The sequence below is a fragment of the Phaenicophaeus curvirostris genome, chromosome 7 (genome assembly GCF_032191515.1).
Source record: "Phaenicophaeus curvirostris isolate KB17595 chromosome 7, BPBGC_Pcur_1.0, whole genome shotgun sequence".
NCBI lineage: Eukaryota > Metazoa > Chordata > Aves > Cuculiformes > Cuculidae > Phaenicophaeus > Phaenicophaeus curvirostris.
In genome coordinates this window covers 17,961,752-17,986,200 of record NC_091398.1, presented here as the reverse complement: position 1 = coordinate 17,986,200, position 24,449 = coordinate 17,961,752, and the positions used below count along the sequence as shown (strand labels likewise).

Genomic DNA, 24,449 nt, shown 5'->3' with positions numbered 1-24,449 from the left:
TCTGTGTCTTGTCCCTGCCCTTTCCTCTTTGCGCTGCTGTTTACTGAGGACACTCAGAAGGGCCATAAAAAGTGATATAAATTGGGATTATTATAATCTAAAATTGTTCTGGCTTTCATGGCCAACCATAGGAGCAGAGGCTTTCTGCTGGGCAGGCACCTCCAGCACAGTTAAAGAGGTTGGGAAATACAAACCTCAAGGCTGTAATCACCAACAACTCTATCTTTTTATTTAGCCTTACTCTAACTTTGTGAGAAATGAGCTAATGGAAAGCTGGCTTCCTCATCTGATGTCTCTCTTTAAATTCTTTCTCCTACAACATTACTAAACAATTTTGTGGGCCCACGCTACCCTTTTTCAGTATCTCCAGTTTCTTCTTTTCTAAGGAATGCACCAGATCTTCCTAAACAGTTTGGTGTTCATTACACTAAATTAAAATTATGCATGAATATGGTAATAGACAAAACATTCCTTAAAATGATAAAGCCACATAGAATAGAGAATGTTTTTCTGCCAGTGGTGCTCTATTACAAGTTTCATAGGGAAGATGAAGGAAGATGATAGGGTTTTTAATGCTCCAATGAATCTGTGTTTTTCAAATTACAAATCATGCATTTTCTGTACTCAAAAAACCCACTCCTTACAAGTACTATTTATAAGTCCATTTGAAGAGTAAACAAAACAATGCTATTAATTTGCCCAATGTTTATTCTCTTACAAATCAGAATTTAAACTTCACAATGCTTTTCAATCAGTTGAGCGCAGGTTCCAAAGAGTGTGGTTGGTTGGCAGTTATTACACCTTTGTCCAAAGTAATCGCAGTGACAATGCTTGCTGATCGGAGTCAGATACCATAGTGTATTTCTAGAACTGTTACTCAAAAGTGTACAGAATATTTAATTGGAAAAATGCATAATGCTGACAATGATTAAAAAGATTTTAAATGTGTTTGGAGGAAAGATCTCATCAGGAATTTGAGTAGTGTTCAAAGAGCAAAACAAAAATTACATTAACTTAAGCATAAACTTGAAACGTAACTGAATGTTACACAGTCCTTCCAAATGGGAGTTAAAATTATGTTGAACAAAACAAGTAATGCTGACAATGCTGTGGGATACAACTCTGATTAATAAGCATATTTGTTACATGAAGACTCAGCCTGGGAAAACCAGTGCAGATTCCCCTTCAGGGAAATACATGTGTATGAAGTAGAGTTAAAAAGTTTAATAAACTGATAAATCAAAATCAAACATTAAGTATCAACTTTCATACTAAATTAAAATCATATATTAAATATAAAGCAAGTATAAATGTGTAAGAAAAACGGAAAACAAACACGATTGCATATTTATAAAAAAGTATCAGAAGCCATATTGTTTGTCTTGCAAGAACTTGTATTTAGAAGGCTAAAATCACTTTTTTTATATATATCAAATAAATCTATGAATATGAATCTCTATGAAACAAGAGACAGGAACAGTATATAAATATGGTATCTTTAAATATTTACACATATATGGAAACTAGTCAAAGTGGTGCTGTAAGAAGGAAATGTCTGTTATAAAAGTGAATTACAAACCTTGCATACATCCATCTGCTATTAGTTTTAAACTTGCACCTTCCGTGAACTGATTATTAACTTTAAAATTATCATTGCATAGAATTACTTGAAAAATATCACCTAATTCTGCATTCCATCTCACAGTAAAAACTATCAGGATAGCAATACAAAAATAGTAACTTGGAGAACAGTAGCCAGCTGTGCTGCCCTTCAAAGTTTAGTCTCTGACTTCTTGCTCTTAGGAACAAGAAAGACATTGCCATCTCTAGTTTGCTGAAGTGAATATTCACTAGGAGAGTAAGACTTTCCATCTTCATCACGTAGCATGCTGAAGACCTCAAGGTATAAGGTAGTCAGTTGCTTTTTTATTTGACGAAGGCTTTTGTCATGCTCTCCTTTTTCCTTCAGCAATTTCTCTTTTTCATCTTTTAGGTTACTCAAGTCTTGCTCCAGTTCCACTATATTTTCCAGTTTTCTTTTACGGCAATTTTGAGCAGCCACTTTGTTCTTGCCTCTCCTGCGAATATCTCTAATGAGCGCAAGCTGGTCTTCACTGAACTGCTCCTTAGACATCATTTTATTGAAGTCATCAGCAGGGAGATTGATGATTTCTTCAACAGGAAAAGGGATCTGCAGAGCTTTTGCTCTTTCCTCATCTCTTGTGAGATGAGCTTCAAGGCGGCTTGAAGGTTTATCTTTCACAAACGGAGCTTTGGGGTGGCCTGGACCAGCAGGGGGGTCTTTCTTTAGTGTGTTTGTACACTGCAAACTGGGTGTTTGAGTGCTTGGCACCAGGGAAGAAAGCGCTTGATCCTGGAATTGCAATGAGTGCACACTAGCATTGCTCTGAGGCACGTTTCCAGGAGCACTATCCATGTCTTCCATTTCAGAATCACTACAACCAAAAGTCTTATCTCCACAGGCAGATGATTCAACAGAGTGTTCAGGCGATGCTACGCTAGAACTTGCATTCAATGAAATACCAGAGTCGGAATCATTACATTCTGGTACGGTTCCTGAGTGGCTGCCATTAAAAGCTTTACACAGTGAGAAATCAGAAAGATCAATGGGTTCACTTAGAATTTCCACGAGTGACTGACTGATTGTATTCGTTGTTGCTGTGTCACCGTTTGCCTTTGTGTCAATAAAGGCAGCGTAGAAATCCTCACAGAAATCAGAGTTTGAAGTGGGTGTGTTGTTTAAAGAATTCACACTCGGCTGGCTGGTGTCTTCCGGCGACAACATGCTGGAAAAGGGGCCCTCAATACTATCCAGGAAATCTGGACTGCAGTTAACATCCTTTCGCATGATGGGTAATGAGCTGTAGTAGTTATAGCTGTTGTGCATCTCTGTTGGCTTGGTTTCAGGGCCTGTGACTGTGGTTACCTCAGCCAGGTTATCATTTTCAATGTTAAGACACTGCATGGGAAATGCAAGAAAGAAGTTGAGCAACGCATCACCAACTGATGGTAAAATCTTTTCCTATAACCCACAAACATTAAATATTCTAGCAATCAACATGCATATAAAATGGGTATTACAACATTTCTGGGGCCTGGATGACTACAACACGCTTTTACTATGGAAGATGACTGGATACCTAAGCAGAGCGTGAAGCAACTCAATCTGGACAAACCTATTTAAATTAAGATGGCAGAGCCTCTCAAACTCATAGCGAGATGCCAGAGGCCCATTTCCAATACACACAGATACTACACGGAAGCTGTACAGAGGCCTCCTATTCTCCTAAATTCCTAGTAGGGATCCTGGAGCTGCCAGGTCTGAACTTTTCACAAACAACACTGCTAGGAATGGCACAAGCACAGTAGATGTAAAATTACTGAATGAGACTTCACGAGCATTATTAGCACACAATTACTTTTAGCACTCAATTTCATGTTACATGCTAGACTTCTCTTCCTCAAAATCAAGATTCTTTCAGGATTTACTGAATGAATGAGGCAGCTGTTCATTGCAGAGAAATGTAATTCTCAGTGAAGTAAAAAAAAACACTAACACAAAGCCTTGCAAACATTGTCACCCCACATACTTTTAGTTAAGCTGGCTAACATCCGTGCAAGTGTCAAAGGCCATTACATTGATGGGCTCTCACTAGCTACAAGACCAATGATCTTTCCAACTGAGTGGCAGTTTTTTAACTGAAGCTGAAATAAGTGTGCCTTCTGTCCCCAAAGAATTAGGCAATTACCAAAATGATTCTGCCTCTCTTAAGAAGAGACCACACACTGATTATTTAACCAGGGATCATTCAAGGATTAAGCTAAGGTTTTGAATGAGAGCACGCTTTTTCTTTTTCTTTTCTTCAAATATAATTGATAAAAGGCAATGCCCTCAATTTAATTATCTCACTTCATTCAGAACATTATTCAATTACTGTATGGAATTACTGCAAGAGATAATTTTGGTTTGGTTTCTTAATGTATTTTCAGCATCACTGCTGCCTCTTCACAGCCAACTGTCCTTGTTACTTATTACGTGGGGCTTTTACGCTTGCTGCAGCAGTAAAGAACAGGAAAATTTTGAAAAAAATAAAAAGACAAAGGGAAAAAGGGAAAAAGGGAAGTGTCAGGAAAATCACAATTCCTGCAAACACCTTTGTTGTTTTGTTTGGCGTTTTTTAAATACGATTCGGATTTACAGGCATTCTGCTGAGTATTCATCTCTGGTGTTAACAGCATAAAGGAGAACAGCATCAAGCTGAAGCATGGTGATGTTTTACAGTAATGTCTTTGAAAATAAATTTTCTCAATTTTATAGTCAGATCTAAGTAAAATATAAATGGAAACATAAAGATAGGAGAAAAGAAAAACCTAGATGTCTTCTGTAATGCACATTTTAGTACCATAGCAAAGAGATTTTTTTTTTCCTTTGAAATATTCAGTTCATGTACATGACAAAATTAGTTCTTACTGAACATCTATAAACAATAACTACGTAACTATACCTCACTCTTCTAGGTAACTAAATATATCCTATTACCATCTTTACAAAATCTTTTCCTTAAATAAATGTTGAATGTAAAAGTAACCATAAGTGATTTACGCAGTCTACTTCGACACAGCAAAAACCATTTATAATAATGCTTGTGGAAAAATACTTGTAGCTCTGTAATTGAGAAGTGTCCATTTTTAAGCAGCTGAAACTTCAGGCATGATAAAAAGTTGCATACAGAATCGAGTAATGATTTGCTAACTATGAGGAAGTTCTGATTGATACTAATCAATTCAGATAAACTGTTTTATTAAGGCATTCTGATAAACAGCTCATTTTCTTTACTTGTTTTTCAATACATTATTTTTTAAAAATTAAAGCTCAGTTTGAATTACAGACATCCTACAGGTGTGGGATCCAACATGACAGTCATAATCACCATCTGTTACGATGCTCTTGTACAGCATTCTCCAAAATACCATACTCTTCCAAAATATCATGCTATTTTTTTTTCAGGCACTTGTCATACAAAACCTTTACCTGTAACTCTGGAAGGGACAATAATTCTTCCCAAACTTGCTCTATGTTCTGCATGTTCTCTGCATCAGTAAGTGGAACTAGAACAGGTGATTCAGGTGGCTGAGTTTGATCAGAGGAAATGAAGACTGGGTTGCTATCAATCTGAGCAGGAACCAGTGATTGAAATGCAGCTGAAGAAGCCTGGAGTGTTTAAAAAAAAAATTTTAAGAACCCAAACAAAACAATAACAAAAAAATCCCACAAACCACCCCCCTCAAAAAAAATCAACTTTGAGTTTTCCAAAGCAAAAATCTGGGTTTTGGTGTTCTACCATTTCTGCAGAACAGACAGGTATTTCTTAACAGACCCATTTTTTGGTAAATATTGGGATAATACAAAAATGTCACCATGATAGGAGTTCTCATATTAAGGAAAAAAATAGGGGGAAAAAAAAAGCTAGAAACTGGCTGGTGAAGGGCTTATCTTTACCCATCAAATAGTCTGGGTCAGCACATGGCAATTAAGCAACTGAAAGGCACCAGTTGTAGAGAGCTGCACTGAGCTCACTGTAACAAACTCACAAATTCTGCTACCAATATTTGCAGTAACTGGAATGGCTGCCACCAGCTGGCGTTACACACTGAACCCTGGCTGCAAGGGGAAAGAACACAAGAGCACCACTCAACTTCCTCCAAACGCAGTTTAAGACAAATCTTAGTAAAAGAAGACATGAGACTGAGCCCTTAGAAGATCACCAGTGAAACTGCTGTATTTAGCATTTTTTACCTCATTGTCCTCTATAAATGGGAACGCTTCTGCCAAGAGCTGCATGCAGTCATCAAAGGACAAGGCCTCTGCTTCTGGTTTTGAAGCCTGTGTGGTCTAAATAGGAAAGTTATGAAAAAATGCTACTGCATCTTTGAATAACTGAAGAATCTTCCATTACAGCAACAAATGCAAATTCGTTTTAGGTAACTACTAACGTTATGCCTTCCTGTGAATGGAAAAGGTTCAAAGACACTCACAAACATGTATTAAGAGTTTACCTGTGAAAAACTGATTGGTGGCTTGGTATTTTCTGACTGAATGCGCTGAGCTGGCTGAACAGGAATAAATTCACCTGTCTCTTCGTCTAACTCCAGCTGACCCAGCAAAGCTTTCTCCTGCTCTTTTTGGAGCTGCTCTTGTCTTTCCTTTTCAAGTTTCTTCTGTTTCTCGAGTTCATACTCCTTCTGTCGTTGACTAAAATCAAAAACTTCCCGCCTTGCCCCAAGGTCTATATCTTGCCTCCAAAGGATGTCAATCAAGTTCATGTCCTGTAATAGAAATGCTTTTTTTAACCAAGCATCCTCCCCAGGAAAACTGGTCTAGAACAACGGGAAAGCTTGTAAATTCTGTATTAAGCAGGTAACCTTGTGTAACTGAGGCTTATTCTCCTAATGCTACAAAATTACCAAAATATAGTAGGGCTCAGTGTGTGACCTGGTGGTTTGGTTGCTGTGGCCCGCACACACACTCACAGAAACAAAGCAATTTTCTACAAGTGTAAGATAATACATGAACTAGCAAAAAGATTAGTTAACTTCTTTCCCCAGTTAACTTAGAGAAAACATGAAGCTATGCAATGAATTGTGTCACATTAAGAAAGTCACACATTTGAACACACCAATTCCGTATTCTCATTTCTTTGTTAAAAATGCTATACCATTAACACCCACATTTATACATTGCATGAACTACTTCTAGCAGCTCCTAAAAAACAGTGCTTTTCTCTAAAATCAAACAGTTACATAAAATATCTGTGTGTAACACAATGCAGGCATTCCCAAATACAAGATATTTAATATAACTTGCTGGGAGAAACCAAACTCAGCTTTAACAGCCAACAATGAAGAAGCTGAAGTAATTACAGTGGCTGCCCAAGACAATGTTTGGTCTCCCCAGATTGGCAGGGTAAAACGAACTAATTAAGTTCTGCAGTAACTGGAGATATGGCAACATGGTATTGCTTCATTAAGGGCCAGTAGTTTACCAGCTGCTCACTGTCTCCTTCTGCAGCAGATTCAAAACTGTTTCCTGGTCTTGGAGCATTTGCAATATGTTCTGGATAAAACTGCAGGATCTGGATTTTAGGGCTCACTTCTGAATTATTCATTTACAAGGCATCATTAAAAATGTGACTCAAAAGATTTTTTGTGTTTGTGTGTATAACGCACGAGGCTGTGAATTGACAGAGCTGTTTTCCTCCCTGAGTTGCAACAGATTACAGCACAAAAATAGCAGAAGTGATGCTCAGTTTCAATTTAAATCACAAAACCCAAAAGTAATCAGAAAAAAAGGTACAGAAGGCACAACACTTTTTCCTTAAGAAGGAGCACATAGCCTTAGTACAAAAATTAAAGCACAGCTATTAAATCTTTCAGACACACCACTAGCTTTAAATGTTTAGCCCAGTTATCTCTGGTAATGGGTTGAGCTTTGCCAAACGGTGCTGTGCTCTGCCCTGAAAAGATGCCCTTGTCTGGAGCACCATTATTTTATTTAGTTGTTGTGTTTGTGGCACTTCAAACCAAAAGGCCGAAATGGGCCCTCATACTTTCAGCTGGAAAAGTTCTGCATAAATATAGCAATATTAGTCATAACTTCAAATAAAAATTCAATAATGACTCTTCCCACGAATGGAATGCATGGAGGAAGTGTTCTTCCTTTCAACATGTAATATGATCAAACAGCACACTGATTTGACTAGTAACCTACCATTTAACACTTATCTATAATTTCAGCCAATGCTTTCAGTAAAACTGCCCTTTTCACGGTAAAAAAAAAATAATCTTGGCATTAGTCCAAAGCCTTAGGTGAAAGTTAATGCAGTCAACATCAAGCAGTGATCAACAGCCTTCCTCTTTATTTCTCTGCCTTGTTGAACACTATCACAAACACACACACACAGAGAGGCATCCACAGACACAGGCAGGCACTCTATTTTAGGTTTATCACTAAAGTACTTTTTCCCTTCCATAGTAAAAGCACCACAAAAACAACTGTGTATTTGATGCCTAAGAGTGTATAAATCCAGCTATTAAAAGAAATTTTACTCCTCCCCTGTGCAACAGCTACCCTCCGATTTTTAGATGCCTTGACACGATGTGGTGGTCTCAGAAAGATTCGTTTGGAGGGACAAGAAAGCACAGATTTGTATTCACACTGGGGCACGTGCACCAAGAGTCCTGTGAAAGATTCACCTGACCCAGGGCTCATTGCTGCTCTCCGGAGCCACACTAACCACTTCCCTTAACGTCACACAAGTTTACTGTAAAAGCGCCAGCAGTCCCTCATGTGACGGAGTCCACAAATCCCCGTTTGTTCCTTCCTCTGTTGTGCAATTTCTCAGTGGGTTCGGCAGAGCCAAGAGGCGGTGTGGGAAGAGCCAGGCTGCCTCCGCAGGAGGAAGGACCTGCGCCCAGGAGGGATTGCAGCAAAAATGTTTCCCCCAGTCTGGAGCTCAGCTCTTTCCCAATGAGCACCAACGCCTGTTTCGAGGGGAAATAAATTACACTATTTCATGTGTGCATTACCGTTGTCCAACATTTCTGACTTCTGGGAAAGTAACATGGTTTCAACATTTTTCTCAGGCTGACAAACAGAGATTTTATTTTGTTTTTGTTACTTCCTCTGCAGTTTTGTAAATAGAGAAAGAACTTCTCAGAGGCCGTGCTTTGCCTTCCCATGATCCATGTAAGCAGGAGGTGCCTTGTACTCATGCTTTGACTTTTTTGTTCATTTAGTGATAGGCTCTTCCAACCACATCGATAGCTTAGTTTGGACATATAAAGGCACTTTTAATAAGATAAACATAAATGTTAAACAATTCACATTAAGCCACCATCTGGCCCCCGATGGAAATTTTCATGTTTTAGATTTACATATCGGCATTTGCCATCTGGGCAGAGTCTGTTATACATTTTATGAGAAAAACTCCGACTATATTGTAAAGTTTGACAATTAACTCTTATTGCTCCTAAACAAACATATTTGCAGTAGGGTAAACAAAGGGAAGAGTCTATGAAAACTACACGAAAACACGGGCTGCCTTTTGTGCTTTAAACAGAATGCTAATCTTTCGTTCTATCCCTGTTCAGTTTACCTGACTAGTTTTTGTTTTGTTTAGAATTTAAGCCATTCACATCACCATCAGCACTGGTAAAGTGGAAACATCCAGTGGCCCAAGTGTCAGCAGAGAAATAATCTGCTGTCTCACTTTCAGTCCTGCACAGTAGGTTTTGTACTTTTACCTCTTTAAGTCATACCTTTTGCAACATAAACTGGGATAACACTAGCAGAATCTCGCACTAGACAAGGATTTTTTTTTTCTTTCCCGTGATCTGTTGGCACCTAACTCCAAGAAGAGAGAATAATTTATATGCCAGCATGAATAAATGAAAGAAGAAGAGAATCAATGGCCATTGCATCCAGCAGGGAGCTCCGACCAGGACCCCACAAGAAGCAGGAAAACTCCTACAGCCCTCTCACAAAAAATGAGATGGCAGAACCTCCCCCAATTCCTGTTTCTTTTTCCAGAAAGTGAAAGGAAAAAATAAAAAGCACCTTACATTTTTGCTTTATTCAAAAAAATACACGGGAAGTGAGGAGCAAGGACCTGGCTTACTCCAAGGCAAGAATGAAAGGGAAGGGATCAAGTAATAAAGCAGGTGCAGGAAAATAAGCTGGAAGATTCTTCCACCTAAGAAAAACACAGACTGGGGAAGCAACAGCTGAATGTTTTCCCCTTATCATATTCACAAGGAACTGATTTTTGTTCAAGTAGGTTTTGAGAATGATTTATAAATCATTGGATGTTTTCAGATGATCTCTGAAATGACCATAACTGAGTGGTTTGTTTTCTAAATAATTTTCAAGGTAAGTTACTTATTTAATTACAACTCAATTGGTGAAAAAAAATTCTGGACACATAAGCCGCATGCTTCAGAGAAGCACAGAAAGCAATTAAAGTTAGCCCAACACCGTAAGTTCTTAAGAATAATTAAGTTTTAAAGCTGACCCATAACTGTCAATTCCTTACAACTGGACATTGAAAAACAAAAGTTAACTCAAGAATGTGGAAGGGACAGTGAGGACAAAAAAAATCTGAATGAGCAGTGGCCCTTATGAGAAGAATGGAGAATAGGGAACGGCAGAAGCTATTTGCTCTGGAGGACAGAGGGGTATGATGGCAAATTTAGATGACTGGATTTAGGATTTGGAAATACGACAGGACAGCTGTCAAACAAAGCCATGTGACAGCAACCTGTGGTTTATGAACACACAAGGTCAAATCCCTGACTGCCCTGTGGAGCTGCCTGCCGTCCCACATTCTTCACCAAGAACTTTGAGCCAATTTAGGAGGAAACAGAGTGCTCGGGGTGGGTGGTGTCTTTTTTTTTTTTCCTATCTTTCATGCCTGTTCCACTTACTATTGGTGTGGCTGGACTGACACTACACCAGTACGTCTTCACATTAAACCAGCCTGCTCCCACCACTTCTTGATGTTCAGTTGTTCTTCCTGGCCCTAAAGAGTCTTTGGACACCAGATATCTTAGTCAGCAAACTTTTTTTAAGCCCTGGTAAACTAACTTCCCTGAAGGAGGATTCTAAAAGGGCTGGAAATCCATAGAACCGTTGTTGTAAGAGACTTTCCACTCCATGTTTATATAAATAAGCCTGTTGAAAAATGTTGACCATGTGTCGTGGGGCATCCTTGTGACCAGAGACATACGAGATAAGCTCTGTCCCTGGAATGGAAGTATTTGTAGGCACACTTTTTCTTACTGAAGAAAGAAACCTCCAGAATGCTTTGCCAGACCAGAAATAGAAGTCCTGATATTTCATTAGCTAAAAGGGTTTATTTTCTGGTTTTTGTGAACATACATCTCACATTTCAGACTGTACCTTCACTGTATACCAGCAGGCTCTCCTACTAAATGCCAGATTGTCAGCATCTACTCTTATAACCTAGATTAGTTGAAAAAGTCCTTGGCTGATCTTCCAGCATTCTTAAAGATTCACTACAAGCCTTGTCTGGGCATTATTCTGACAAAGACAGTGAGAGGCTATGGCTGGCTGAAAGGACCACAAATACAATCCTGTATACTACCCATTCACTCTCCTAACCTTTACTCCAGAAATAATTCCTAAAATGTGGATGATCTTTGTATTTCACCATCATCTTCCGTGAATGGCATCAACAAAGGCTACAACTAAGATCTATACAGCTCCCAAGATGATGGTTTTCCCATATGATACATCCTATTGCAAGCAAGCTTTCCAAACTGCCAGGGAGAACGTATACCTCGTATATCCTCCAGTAATAGTGAAAAGACAGGTTTCTTTAAGCTTGAAGAATGTAAAATGAGCAAGAATGTAACTGCAATACAGAATAGCCCTTGTAGGCTGGTTTTGGTCATTAGTGCACTAACTTCATTCCAACTCGAAAAGCTGCAAAATCCTAGTGCTCACAGTAGAGCAAGACCACAGCAGGTAAAGAAAAACACTGTCATCATAAAGTCAAAGAGAATGAAAAAGAAGGAATGAATGAAAAAGAAAGAAAAACAGTCTACTTCTTAATTTTGACGAGTTTTCTTTTTCTTCTGCAAAATCAACCCTCACCTCTATGCTACTACTTAAAATACTGAACTGTGCGAGAGTCTCACAGCAGCCCCTTCCAGCCTGAGGCACAGCAGCAGGAGCAACATTGTCCTCTGCGGCTCATTAAACCCTGCAGTCAGAAATACATACATATCTCCTTTTCCCATCACGTTCGATCTGCCTTGAAGTGACTATTTCTGGTACAACAGATCAGGGTATTCTTGCTCAGGGCTGCAGATCTTATTGTAGAAGATTTGTGCTCTATCTCAGACACATCAAGGAGTAGACATGTTTTATTGTTTAATCAACATGTATTTTTAGAAGGTAGCTTTAAAATAATAGTTTAATATAGAGCATGTGGTTTTTCACAGCTGAATGGTCCCAAGATTAATCCTTCCTCTCTCTACACCTTGAAAAACAAATGAAACAAAACAAAAAAAAAGGAAAAAATCCAAACCCCATTTCATTTGCATGGCATACAGAAAGCAAAGTTTTAAATCTGACATTGGTACTTATTTTCTTTGTACAATATCCAGTTTTTCAAAAGTTATTCTTTAGTATTCATGGCCAAATCTGTCATGCATTGATGTTATCTGCTCCAAATTCCCCTATTTCTGCCTTAACCTAAACAACAAGACTGAGTTCTAACGTCATGAGCTGCTGATGAAGAACTTCTCTTGAATAAATTTAACTATGCCCAGATTTACAAGTGCTATCCTGGCTGCTAAGCAAAAGCCAAAAATGGTCATGGGTGTCATCTGGCTTCTTGAAACTTATTCCTAAATCTTGACATCCTAGAGTGCTTTCTGGAACATCAGCATCTAAAGCAATGAATCTTGCATATTTTCAGAGCTTTGCTGTTTTGGTTAGATGGGTTCCATTCTTCCCTTTTAGGTCTTAATTATATTGCATTAATCTAAATTTCACTTTTATATCAGCCAAATATGCTGTGGAAAAGTGCTGTGGTCCCTTCTACTCAAATTTTGTATCCCTCTTGCAGCTTAACAGAGCCACTTACTTGCTACTTCTTTACTCTGTCTTGCATCAGCAGCATTACAAAATGATTCAGTCAATAAGCACACAAAGTTAATATGTATTCAAGTTATAATCTGTTACACAAGTTGCATAATGAAATTGGGAGGCTGGCAAAATAGGAGATTGTTTTATAAGAGTGGGTTAGGCTGACTGTTTTTACATGCTTGATACATCAACAAAACTCCACTGTGTTGCCCCAAGTAAACCAAGCAATTCTGTTGTGGCTGACTTTCTAGCTGTTGTCTCATCACCATGTACAGTACCACCTAACTCCATTTTGAAAGGTAAGTAAATAGCAGCCATCTCAGACAGAAGGCTGCTTCATTTCAGGACAAGCTTATCATAATAGCTTTATTTGTGTTGTTTTTTTTTTTCTCCCAAGTCAAAACTGCGTCATAAAAAATCCTGGCGTTTAGTGAATTTTGTTGTCATTTATGCGACAAAAATATCCTTGTCCTACATGGAAACAAATAATATTAAAAATATACAGCATCTGAAAATACTGCTGATCTTATAACCAAAAGAATACAAAAGCCTTTGTGTTCCAGTTCATTGTTCATTTTACGTATCAAACCTACAGTACTTGGAAAACAATTATCTGTTAAATGATTACCTTCAAGCGATCCTGCTGTACCCAGGCAGGCATATCCTGTGTGTGGACATTGCCACAGGCTACTCATTTGTTCATCTACAAGAGGATTTGTTTATAATAATGGCTCAGTCATCTGGGAAAAAACGATCCAGTCAAATTATACTACACACTAATGTCCAATGGAACAAATCAGGAAGCAAGAAAAGATGAACACAAAGCCTAACAAATAACATCTTTACTAGGTTGTATTAACCTGGGTTATAAACTTTCACCCACCATTATGATTTCATCAAGATTACACACTTTCTGGAAAAGCTTGTTTCAAACCAAACATTAAACAGCACACTTGTTTGCAAGTCATGTTTTTAGTAATGCACATTTTCACTGGGATCTTCCTGTAAAGCTCCAGATTTTTAGCAGTCATTTTGCTGAAGGCTGGGAAAGTTACAGGGACTCACCTTATGTAAAGATGGGTCATTACAGCTGCCCTATGGCCTGGATGCGGAAACCGCATGCTCTAGTACAAGCAGCATGGCATTCCAAGTTTTGCTTCACCTATCTCGGAAGCAACTTACTTTGCTGTTGTTTGTGGGCCAAAATACAGCTGCAAGCAACGGGAGTATCTGTGAGGGCTATAAAGCAATAAAGTTCACTAACTGTACTGCCAGCACACGTCCATCAGCTCCTTCAGCAACAGATACTTACTCTATAAGACTGCATCAATGAAATTGTTCCCTGCTTCCAAGCTGGGCTGACAAAGAAAGAGTAAGGATGCTTTCAAACTGACGGAACTTGCACACAAAGATCTCATCAGCCCACTTCTGGCAGAGTACACAGATGCCCACCTCCCGCTGCAGTCTGTGGGTCACAGGGGCTAAATACCTTTGCAGATTAGTCTTGCAATTAATGTGCACTTTTAACATACGTATTTTACATATATAATACATATATAAGCTAGGAATCGAGCTTCAGTGCACAGTTTTGAATAAATAAGCAGGGTTAATTTTTTTTTTTTTGAGTGCTCAAATGTTTTCAGAAAGGTTATTTAGTTTCCACAAAGGGAAAGAAACAAAAACAATAAAAACCCAAACAGAACCATAATAATAATCGTAATAACAATAATGGAAAAAAGGCCAGAAAACCATTGCTATTCAACTGCTCACCACTGTCCAGTACAGAACTGTAGCAGATTTGAGGAAGGCAGGCCCAGTGTGGCAAATTTTTACTGTAGTAAACTATCTTTCCAAGCAAATAATTGATGGTTAAATGATTTGCTTGACACTATGCACAGCCTTTGTTAGTGCCATACTGTAGAAAAGCTTCAGTAAATAACAATACCATTCAACTGTGTACTGATGACCAAAAACGCTCTCCCTAAATTTACATGAAACACCATGGAGATTATTATTTAATTTGCATGAGAGAAGTTTGTATAGCTTTTCCTCTTCCTCCAACCACATCAAGACACATAATGAAGAGTTCTTTTTCCACAGAATGAGGCAAGGATAGATTTTACTCAATTTCTTAAGTGCTTGTAATTCACATATTTCTCACCAAAAGTAGCCATCTAAAGGCCATCAGACCCCACAAAGGTTTAAGGAAGCTCTTTCTCTTGAAGGTCCTGCAAAGTTAAACAACTATACCAGAAAGCTCAAGTTGGGAAACATATCAGGTGTCCACACGAGCACAATCACAGCTTTTGCTTAAAAAAGGTAAACCCACCGAGGTGGGGGTTTTTTATACTGTGTATAAAACTAAAGCTCTGTTTCTGTGTGATGCAAGCCAGCCCTCACTTTTTGAAGTCCTGCATAGTAATAAATTTTTAAATTCTGAAAGCAAAAGGAGCTAATTCATCTTCCAAGGCATGAACCAGAGTAGGGAAATAGTTTTATACCTCTTACCCCATTTATATTAAAGTGGTAATTATTGATAACCTCAAAAGAGCAACAAAACCACTCAACCTCAACCATCAGTAATGGACTTCCATCCAAGTCAAGAGCCTTCATCACCCACCACTTTTCTTGGGGCTTCCGTGTCTGCCCCCTTGGAGTACATGGGAGGCTCACAGTCTGTACAGCTGACTAGCACAGGGCTGCCTCTTTCAGCCTTCTGATTGAATTGGCAGATATACCTTAGAGGCTAATCCCCTATGTGTGTCCATTCACACACTCTACCAGCACCTATGATGGTTAAAACAAAGACTGTTTGCCACAAATAATAAACATGTGAATATACTTCTTTCATCTATAAGCAGCAAACAAACTCCAGGCACCTTAATATGCTTAACAAACATTAAATACGGGGGGGTGGGGAGGGCTATCCAGTTTGCAAGTACACCATATTTAGCAGACTGTTTCTAAAATTGGCATTTACAGCAATTTACAATTTATTGAGCAGAAATAATAAGATGATCTCTTGTAAAATAAGAAAATATAGAACACAAAACGTCAGCTTTGGATCCGAAACAGTTTTCTGCCTTTTGGTCAAAACACCTTATTTCCTCATGCCTCAGTAAATACTTGGGAAATAATCAGATTATAGAAAATTATCAGTAAAAATTGCAAAATTCTAAAATTTCTCAATAGCATATTCACTGAGACAGTGAGAGACAGATCTTGTTAGGGTAAATCACTACTCACAAAGCCAGCTATAAACTGTTAATTCTGTCATTACTACTTGCATTTTATAACACCTTGATCATCACCTCTGCCATACAGAGAGACAATTTATCAAAAACTCACCTCAAGCTTTGTTTCAAATTTAACTAATTCTATGGCTCTGACCTTAGTAACAGGCTTTTTCAGAATAATTTTAAGCTGTCTATTAACAGTTTCATTGTTTAACTGCCTTCCATTTTGCGGAAAAAAAACCTCAAGAGATGAGAGCTGTCTAGAGATGTTTGCACTCGTTATCAGCCGAGCAAGGATTCCCAAGCATGGTAAGAGCAGACTAGATTCCTGAGGTAGCAGATGATAAAGGATCACAAATCAAGCTGGAAAACATTCCACAGAACTATAACACTCCACTGAGTCACAATTTATACCAGTTGAAGTATGAACTTATAATCTGATAAGATTCCAGTTCAAATACTAAAATTGAATTAGAAAGTATGAGAACTCACTGTGTTGTAATTCTCTCTGTTATGGCATACACAGCTATGAGGCATCAAACATGACAAGAATTTCCATAGCCAAAGAATTCAATTTAAATAATTGGGAAGCTGTCAGAAGTTATGACTTAGTTTCAAATATATTTTATCATATCATGTTACTTTAACAGTAACTTTTTTGTTCCTAAAGTACTTTCATTTTCATCCTTAGGTATCTTAAATCCTACTAATTTCAAAATTTTAGTCAGATTTGTTTGGTTTGATTTATTTTACAAATATCAGCGGGGACAATCTTCCAGAAATCTGTCAGCTGACATGGACCAGCTCAAGACTCACCTACAGCAGGAAAAAAAAAAGTGTAAATGTAATTCTATGTTATAAAACAGAAAATACATCCGTGCATCTTGTGTTAAATAATTCACTGAAGACTGCATTAGGGACTACAGCACCCTTGTTCCAAGGATGCTTAATGACTATATTACCCACATTGGTGCATATATATCACTCACTGCTTCTGCAATACCAGTGACGATGAGCATCAGTGGAACAAGCTGGGGTGGAATACCCCCACTGACACTTCTGGGATGACCTCTGCCACTAACATCTCCATGTTCTGCTTCCAGCCATGAAGATTCTGAAAAGTCGTTGCCCACCTGAGCTGAGCGTCAACAACCTTCAGAGCTGCCCACTCACCCCTGCAACACTGTGGTAATTACCCACCAGTGCTAATAAACCCAGCTGATTGCAGAACATGTCATCTGGTCACATAACTGCACACAAACTAACTGGAAATACTCTATTTAAGGACACAATTCAGCCTTCTTACCCAATAGCACATAACTCCGGCAAACAGTTCCTGAAGACAGAAAGAAGAAATGACTGAGCTTCCAGGCCCACGCGGCGCAAACCACAAATGCCAGCTCTGGAGCAGACAAAGACCGGCCACCCTACATGGCAGCAGGCAGCATTCAGAGCTGTAGACCTGTAAAGAACACGTGCTGCCTGCGAATTCTGAACAGGCATCTTCCAACAGCCGAAGCAGCACAGGAATTGCTCCACTCTACAGCAATACACCGGGAGGTACTAACTTTACCACAAGGGTTCAAACAAACAAAACTTCACAAAATCTTTCTATCATAGCTTTTTAGGGCTAAACGGCAGTGATGATCTGAGCAGGAACCAAACCAAAGTCATGTCAGCTTTTCAAATAGCTGCAGAAAAGTCACTGCTTCAATGTTTAGCGGGCATTAATTTCAAACACAGCAAACAGGGACAACTTTAATCACAGAACAAACCTCTTAAAGGCAGGCCATCAACTAAGCTGCTTCTGAGTCAATTTCTCAAGTGTGCAAGCTTTGTTTTGCACTAAGTCTCCAGGAGTGAGGCTTTTTATACTTACAAGAGACAGCATGTAAAACCAACACAGTAAACAGCAATAAAACTTTGAAACTGCCAGACAGAGGTGGGGGCAACAAGGGAAAACTTGGTATATCTTTATGTTTCATAGTCATACAGAAGATACTTCCTTAAAAGGTTTGAAAGAGATTGTTTCAAAGTGGCCTTAGACCACTTGTTGCTGCAACATCAAACTTAAAGAAACTAGCTTATCCTTTCTCTTCTCTTTTTTTAATTCCATTGCTCATACTAATATTGCAGAAGTTGGACTAAAAGTCTTAAGACACTGCAAGTCAAGTACAAGGTTGGGTGGTCTCAACTCCCTCAGCACTGCAACAGCATCAACAACGCAGACAGACATACTTATTGAAACCATTTAGTTTAATTTTAAAGATAGGAAACATTAAGAGTCATCTACAGCACCTTCAATTTGGCTAAAAATACTGGTTTATATTCCTTTTTACCTGTATAAAAAGCACAGATAACCAGCCAAAATCACTAACCTAAACCGACATAATGAAAAATTTCAACCAGGATATAAACTACACCCACGAAGTATTATTTCTAAGCTATATCCATTCTACTGCAGTCTGTCCAATTAGTACTCTTACTAGGGACTAGTAATACACCAATAAGCAGGGGCTACACTCCATTGGTAAATCAATGCTAACTTACTGAGTTAACACTCTTGTATTGGCTCAACATATCAACACTCTTGAATCAATTCCTTTAAAGTGAGAAATTAAGTAGAAATTAAGACCCAAACACAAAGTCCTTGTATCAACATGTAACATTAGAAAATCAGTGTGTCAGTTAAAGAAAACAAAACAAATGTTTTACCAAGAATCCAAAATGGCTAAAGACAGAAAACAAAGTGCTTTATAAGACGAGGATAAATCTTCTTCTACAAAGCAGTCAAATAATGAAATATTTTTATTTGTATTTGATGTTGTTTCAGACTGCTTGGCTAGCCAAATTAATATTTAATTTAAATGTACAGTTCAGAAAGACTTTGCTTCTATTAGAAACTGGCACTGTTGGGCTACACGTGTCAAGGTAAAACTAAACTAATATTAAAACAAGAGACTCTGCTGGGGAATGTATTTTTTCATTTCCTTATTTTAAAAGGTGATAAAGAAAAATTAAGGAATATATATTTAAAAATCATTGAAACAAAGAAATCCTGAGACAGAGCTGTCCCTGTACTTGCTTCAGTGCTGCACAAAGTAGTAATACTGCTCTTGTGCTTCAGAAAAACTGAACTGCTCTGCAATCAATTGACTTCCTTCTACTGCCAATTACTACGTAACTGCCATTAGCCCTGGTTTTCCTGTACAGAAAGCAGTTACTGGGTAGGAAAGATAAAAATACACAATGCCTGTCTTCGCTTGAAATGGATTTGCCAGTATCTGATTCAGATAAGCGTGGTTTAAAGCAGTTTTATACATCACAGATAGCATTGCTGGTTTAATTTCTTACTGGCTGGATTAATTGTTTACCTTAATAAAACAAACATGCCATAAAAGGTATTGCTGTTGAGCAATGCTGAGGATGATTTGAGTTCACTATATCAGTCAACTTTCAATAATACAAATTCAAAGTCACGACTTTCAACTCTTCCTGCCTGATATTTCATTGGTCTACATAGAAAGACTTGCACAGGTAGCAGATGTGGTGTTTCCAAAACCAGTTAAACTAGATTACTATTGAAAAGGAACTAATCTGGCCAACGCACTGTATTCTTTTCCTTTCACCTAAAGCTGTATTCTGTGGCACAAAGTCCAACTTAGGTATAATACACCGTATCAGAAAACTGAACAGACTTCTAACCCTTCCAGGTTCTCTAGGAATGTGCTATATTTTAATAATACGTTACTTAGGGTTGGAATTAGATGGAGGCCAAAACAAACTTTAACTAGGTGGTTATCGTGGAGACTTCGGAGCACTTTTTGCTGGCTGAAATTCAAGCAGAGCAGCCTGGGATTAATATTTAATTCATGCTGACAGATTACTGCCTGGACCTGTGCTGCACTAGCCTCAGCCAAGGCAATCCTTGCAAATACATCACACTTTCACAAATTGGCCTAATTTTAGTCAATGGTTTAGTCATTTTAAAGTCATTATCTTTATAATTTCAAAGGGGGGAAAAAAAGGAAATAAGCAGTGTTCCAGATACAAAACACCAAACAAATTCCTTCGCTCCAATGAAGCACACATCCATTGTTACAGGAACAGGCATAGCTGGCATCATTTGCTGTCATCTCCTGACCTTTCTATACCCTCTCCTTCTCCCCTGAGCTCACCCTTTTCTGGGCCTGCAATTGACTCTTCTTCATTCTCCTTTAAAATCTAAGGCATTGAAAATATTTTCAGTGGCAGACTCTGACAGCTTTTGCTGGTTTGGATTTGCTGGTTCTATTGAAGAACCTAACAGAACAAGATTTTACGACTACATAGGAAAAAATACATTTAAAAAATCATATTAATTGATTTTACTGAAACAGTGAATGAACAAATATTTCACTTAGCCCCTTCCACTTCTAGTGTTCCTCATCACCATCATCTCACAAAGTCCAGTATATTCCACAAAGACATCGAGATTTCTTTAATGAAATAAGTGTATTTAGTATGTTCATTTCAGTCAGGATCACAAAAGTAGCAATACCTATCAAATTGATACTTTTCTGCTTTGCAAACTTAAGATCTAGTACTCCAGGAAAAGAAATCAAAAGGGTATTCAGGTGCAACACTAGATGTAATAATCTGACACATTTTTAACAATATCTTTGTCCCTCAGAATTATACATAACCTGCTGCACTCTTATTCAGGATAAGTAATGCCCTGCCTCTGGTTTCTTCAATTAAAAAAAAAAGAAAACGTAAAAGGGACAGAGAGCCAAAATTTATTCTTGCCCATGAGCATTAGCAGGAACCATACACAAACCTTCCTAACCACCCACACAGTGCTGTAAAAACGTCTCAATTTCTTTAAAGCATTCGAGATCATCCAGCCACCCTCTGCTTACACTGAATGTTGTTTTTTGTTCCAATTTGGTCTCTTTCAAATATTTCTCAACAAACTTCCAAAGCTAAACTCTTCTCCAACTTCGAGTCCTCCCCACAAACTACTTCAAGTTATATTTTCATGGACAATTAGTTTCTTGTACTTCCATCAATTTCCAGTACAACTGTAAAATCTTAGCACATTCTAAAAACAAACTACAGAACAGTATAGGTATGATGGATATTCACTACAATAACAGTAATATTTCCTGAGGGATCCACACGGTCTGCTCCTATTAGTCTACACTCATTTCAGATAAACACAATACACTGTGTAGCATTTACCACTGGGTTAACTGAAAGCTATTCTTTTGTGAGTTTTGAAGGAAAGAAAACTAGTGCACCTTCGTATCAACGTGAGCACAGAAGAAGAGAGAGGGGCAAAATAAATGCATTTTTACTTAAGACAGAGCTTGTGATACTCTCCAGTTCCCCCAAACCAGTCTGTAATTTTAGTAGATAATTTTATATTCAGAAACATATTTCTTATGCTGAAATTTACCTGCATACCTAGGCAGACAAATAGATATTTCTACAGATGCCTTGATCAGATAGTCCTCTTCAAGACTTGTTAAATCTCATTATCAAGAAACAAACCAAAACAAAAAACAACCAACCCAAAAACCCAAAGACTTGTTGCCAGGCTTAAAGAATGCACTTGTTTATCTTTGCCTGCAGAATCTACCTCATGTGGAAATGATAGGCCATAAGGGAATAAAAAAAAAACTTCCATTCACTCGACAATTTAATGCAGCAGGTAATAAAAAAAAGTATGTGTAACTCCTTGCTACAGCCCTTTAGACTTAAGAGATCACTCTAATGGAGCTGGAGTCTCTTCAGGGCAGTTCCCTAGGTAGAAAAACCCTAACAGATCCACTTACAAAGGCACAGGATTATTTGTTCACTTGATTTTGCCAGTTGCTACAGCTGGTCTTCACTATAAGTACAACCCACAGCTTCTTGTGTTAGAAAGTGAATTCTTTTTGCTCTCTTGTTGCAAGGCTCAAAATTTAGTAACTGATGAGCTCCTTGAGCTGTTTTACAAGGTTACAAGCAACTATTTCAATCACTTGAAATTTACGGAACAGAACACCTACTATGAGAATACCATGGTTTCCCAAGTGTGACTTGAAACATCTTAACACTTATCCCACAGCATTCTTTTAAGTGTTTTGAGGTCTGTGCAATATCCAATGCATACAGAGACGACGCAGCCTATTTCCAGGCAGAGAGGTACAATGAAGAAATACTTTTTTCAAGAATATTGTAGGCAATGGCATTAGTAACTCGCACAGAAGTGACAGAAAGTGGCAACTTTACATTTTAGTTGAAGAGCTAGATAAAGCCCAGTCCTCCACATTCACCTTTACGGCTGTAACAACTGCTACCAGGCATATAAAAGACAAAGACTGTATTTGCCAAAGCGCACACCTTTCCCATCTGCTGGCTTGCAAAATCCGAGGGGCTAAATGAAGACTGTGTTTCCCATCCCTCATTTTTAGTCAGCATTTGATAGGAAAGGGTATTTGAGCTTTCCACTTAATAAATACATTTAAACATCTATGTCAAAGATGGTAATCATTTATTATCTAAAAAATGCAGTGCCTTTTCAGGCTGGGCCTGCAAGAGAAGAAGCCAGCAGCTGTTGAGCTCAGATAGCAAAACACAAATTGGCGGCTTGGTAGAAAGGGTTTGATAAAGTAGGTGAGAGAATAACAAAAGTCAAGTTTGCCAGCAGAGAAGTCATGGTGGATTGGGCAAGAAGGCACAAAAACAGGTACACAGGAATTGGTCTGCCAAGATCCTATCAGAAATAAGTGCAAAAATGCCATAGCTGGATACCACAGGCAAAAAGGAATTCATGGGGCTTTTATGTTGCACAGGCAAAAAGCCTGATTTTTGATGGCAAGGAGGCAAGGTGGAGGTGATGGATGCGCTACCTGGGGGTAGAAAAAGCTGCACCAGGCAGAGCGACGAGCGGCCCGAGACAGAAGAGCAAGAGCATCCAGGGAACAGAGAAGGAACCCCCAGCGCTGTTAGAGAGATGCCGCCCGCAAAGGGGCCACTTACACATCCCGAGGGGCGGACAGACGGCCCGAAACCACCTGTATAGAATCACAGAATCAACAGGTTGGGAAAGACTCCCAGGATCATCGAGTCCAACCATTCCCATCAATCACTAAACCACTTCCCTGAGCACCTCATCCACCCGTCCCTCAAACACCCCCAGGGAAGGTGCCTCAACCACCTCCCCGGGCAGCCTCTGCCGGTGCCCAACCGCACAGCACGTATCGTTGTCACACACTGAAAGAGCCTCAGGACTCTGGAACCTTAAATTCATAGCGTTAAAGGGATTAAAACACCTCCAGATAAAAGTTTCGCATTAAAGGAATTAAAACAGCCGCAGATAAAGCTTCAAGTATTAGTTCTTCAAACAACACTTAGTCGATAAGGGTGCGTTTTCCCTTTAGACCCCCGAGAAAGAGACGCAAACGCTATATAAACCTAAATCGGACCCGCGTCCCGCTTCCAGCCGCTCCCGCGCAGCGCGCCCCCCGCCCGGAAGCGGCGCGAGCTCTGGGTCGGAGGCGGGAGGCGCCCCCGGCGGGCGGAGGCGCGAGGCAGCGCCCCCTCCCGGCCCCGCCGCGCCGGCCCCGCCCCGCCGTGACTCAGCGCGCCGCCACGTGCTCCGCCGGCCTCGTGACCGGCAGCGGCGGTGGTGGGGGGGACGGGGACGGGGGGAAGCGGGGGTCCGTGCTCTCACTTAGGCGAGCGCGGGGAACGGGGTGGGAAGAAGGCGCCCCGCGGTCTCACCTGGGCGGCGGGGGGCGGCTCGACGTCCATGGCACCGCGAACGCCCCGGCCGGTCACCGCCCCGTCGCTGTCGGCGCCGCCCGGGGGATGGAGGCGGCCCGAGCCCGGCCGGGGCGGCCCCGCGCTCCGCCCCGCGGCGGGAGGCACGGGGGCGGCTCCTTCCCGGCAGCGGGACGGGGACTGTCCCGGGCTGGGTTGGGAGGTTTAGAAAGCGAGTGGCCTGTAGCAGGGCTGGGGAGCTCGGTCAGGAGCGGGGACGGGATAGGTTTCCCACTTAGATGCACGTGTATGAGTTATCCCAGAAATCTTACGCGTATCCTATCACTTTCCAAGGTCTAGTTTTAATGTTGCAAACTTCGCTAGAGTCAAATCTCTCGCAATTTGGAGCTGGCTGCAGCCGTGCCTGCCCCTGCCTTGGAGCTGCAGGCGAATCAGAGAATCCTAGAATCCTAGAATCACTAGGTTAGAAAGGACCTACTGGATCATCAAGTCCAACCATTCCTATCAAACACTAAACCACGTCTCTCAGCACCTCGTCCACCCATCTTTTAAACACCTCCAGGGAAGGTGACTCAACCACCTCCCTGGGCAGCCTCTGCCAGTGCCCAATGACCCTTGCCGTGAAATATTTTTTCCTGATGTCAAGCCTGAACCTCCCCTGGTGGAGCTTGAGGCCATTCCCTCTTGTCCTGTCCTCCCCTGCTCCCACCCCACTCGAGGCGGTGTCACCTCCCGAGATCGAACAGCACCCGGGGACACACGGCTTG

The 24,449-nt window shown here is 39.9% G+C and overlaps 1 protein-coding gene across 1 annotated transcript; it reads right to left on the bottom strand.

The window, feature by feature from the left end:
• Positions 1 to 690: 690 nt before the first annotated feature.
• Positions 691 to 23,798, bottom strand: NFE2L2 (NFE2 like bZIP transcription factor 2). Its single transcript, XM_069861007.1, has 5 exons — positions 23,683 to 23,798; positions 6,079 to 6,348; positions 5,819 to 5,914; positions 5,054 to 5,233; positions 691 to 2,980 (listed from the first exon to the last, which is right to left on the bottom strand). Exons 1-5 carry the CDS (start codon positions 23,710 to 23,712, stop codon positions 1,772 to 1,774), a joined length of 1,785 nt encoding a protein of 594 aa, XP_069717108.1. The 5' UTR covers positions 23,713 to 23,798; the 3' UTR covers positions 691 to 1,771.
• Positions 23,799 to 24,449: the final 651 nt, after the last annotated feature.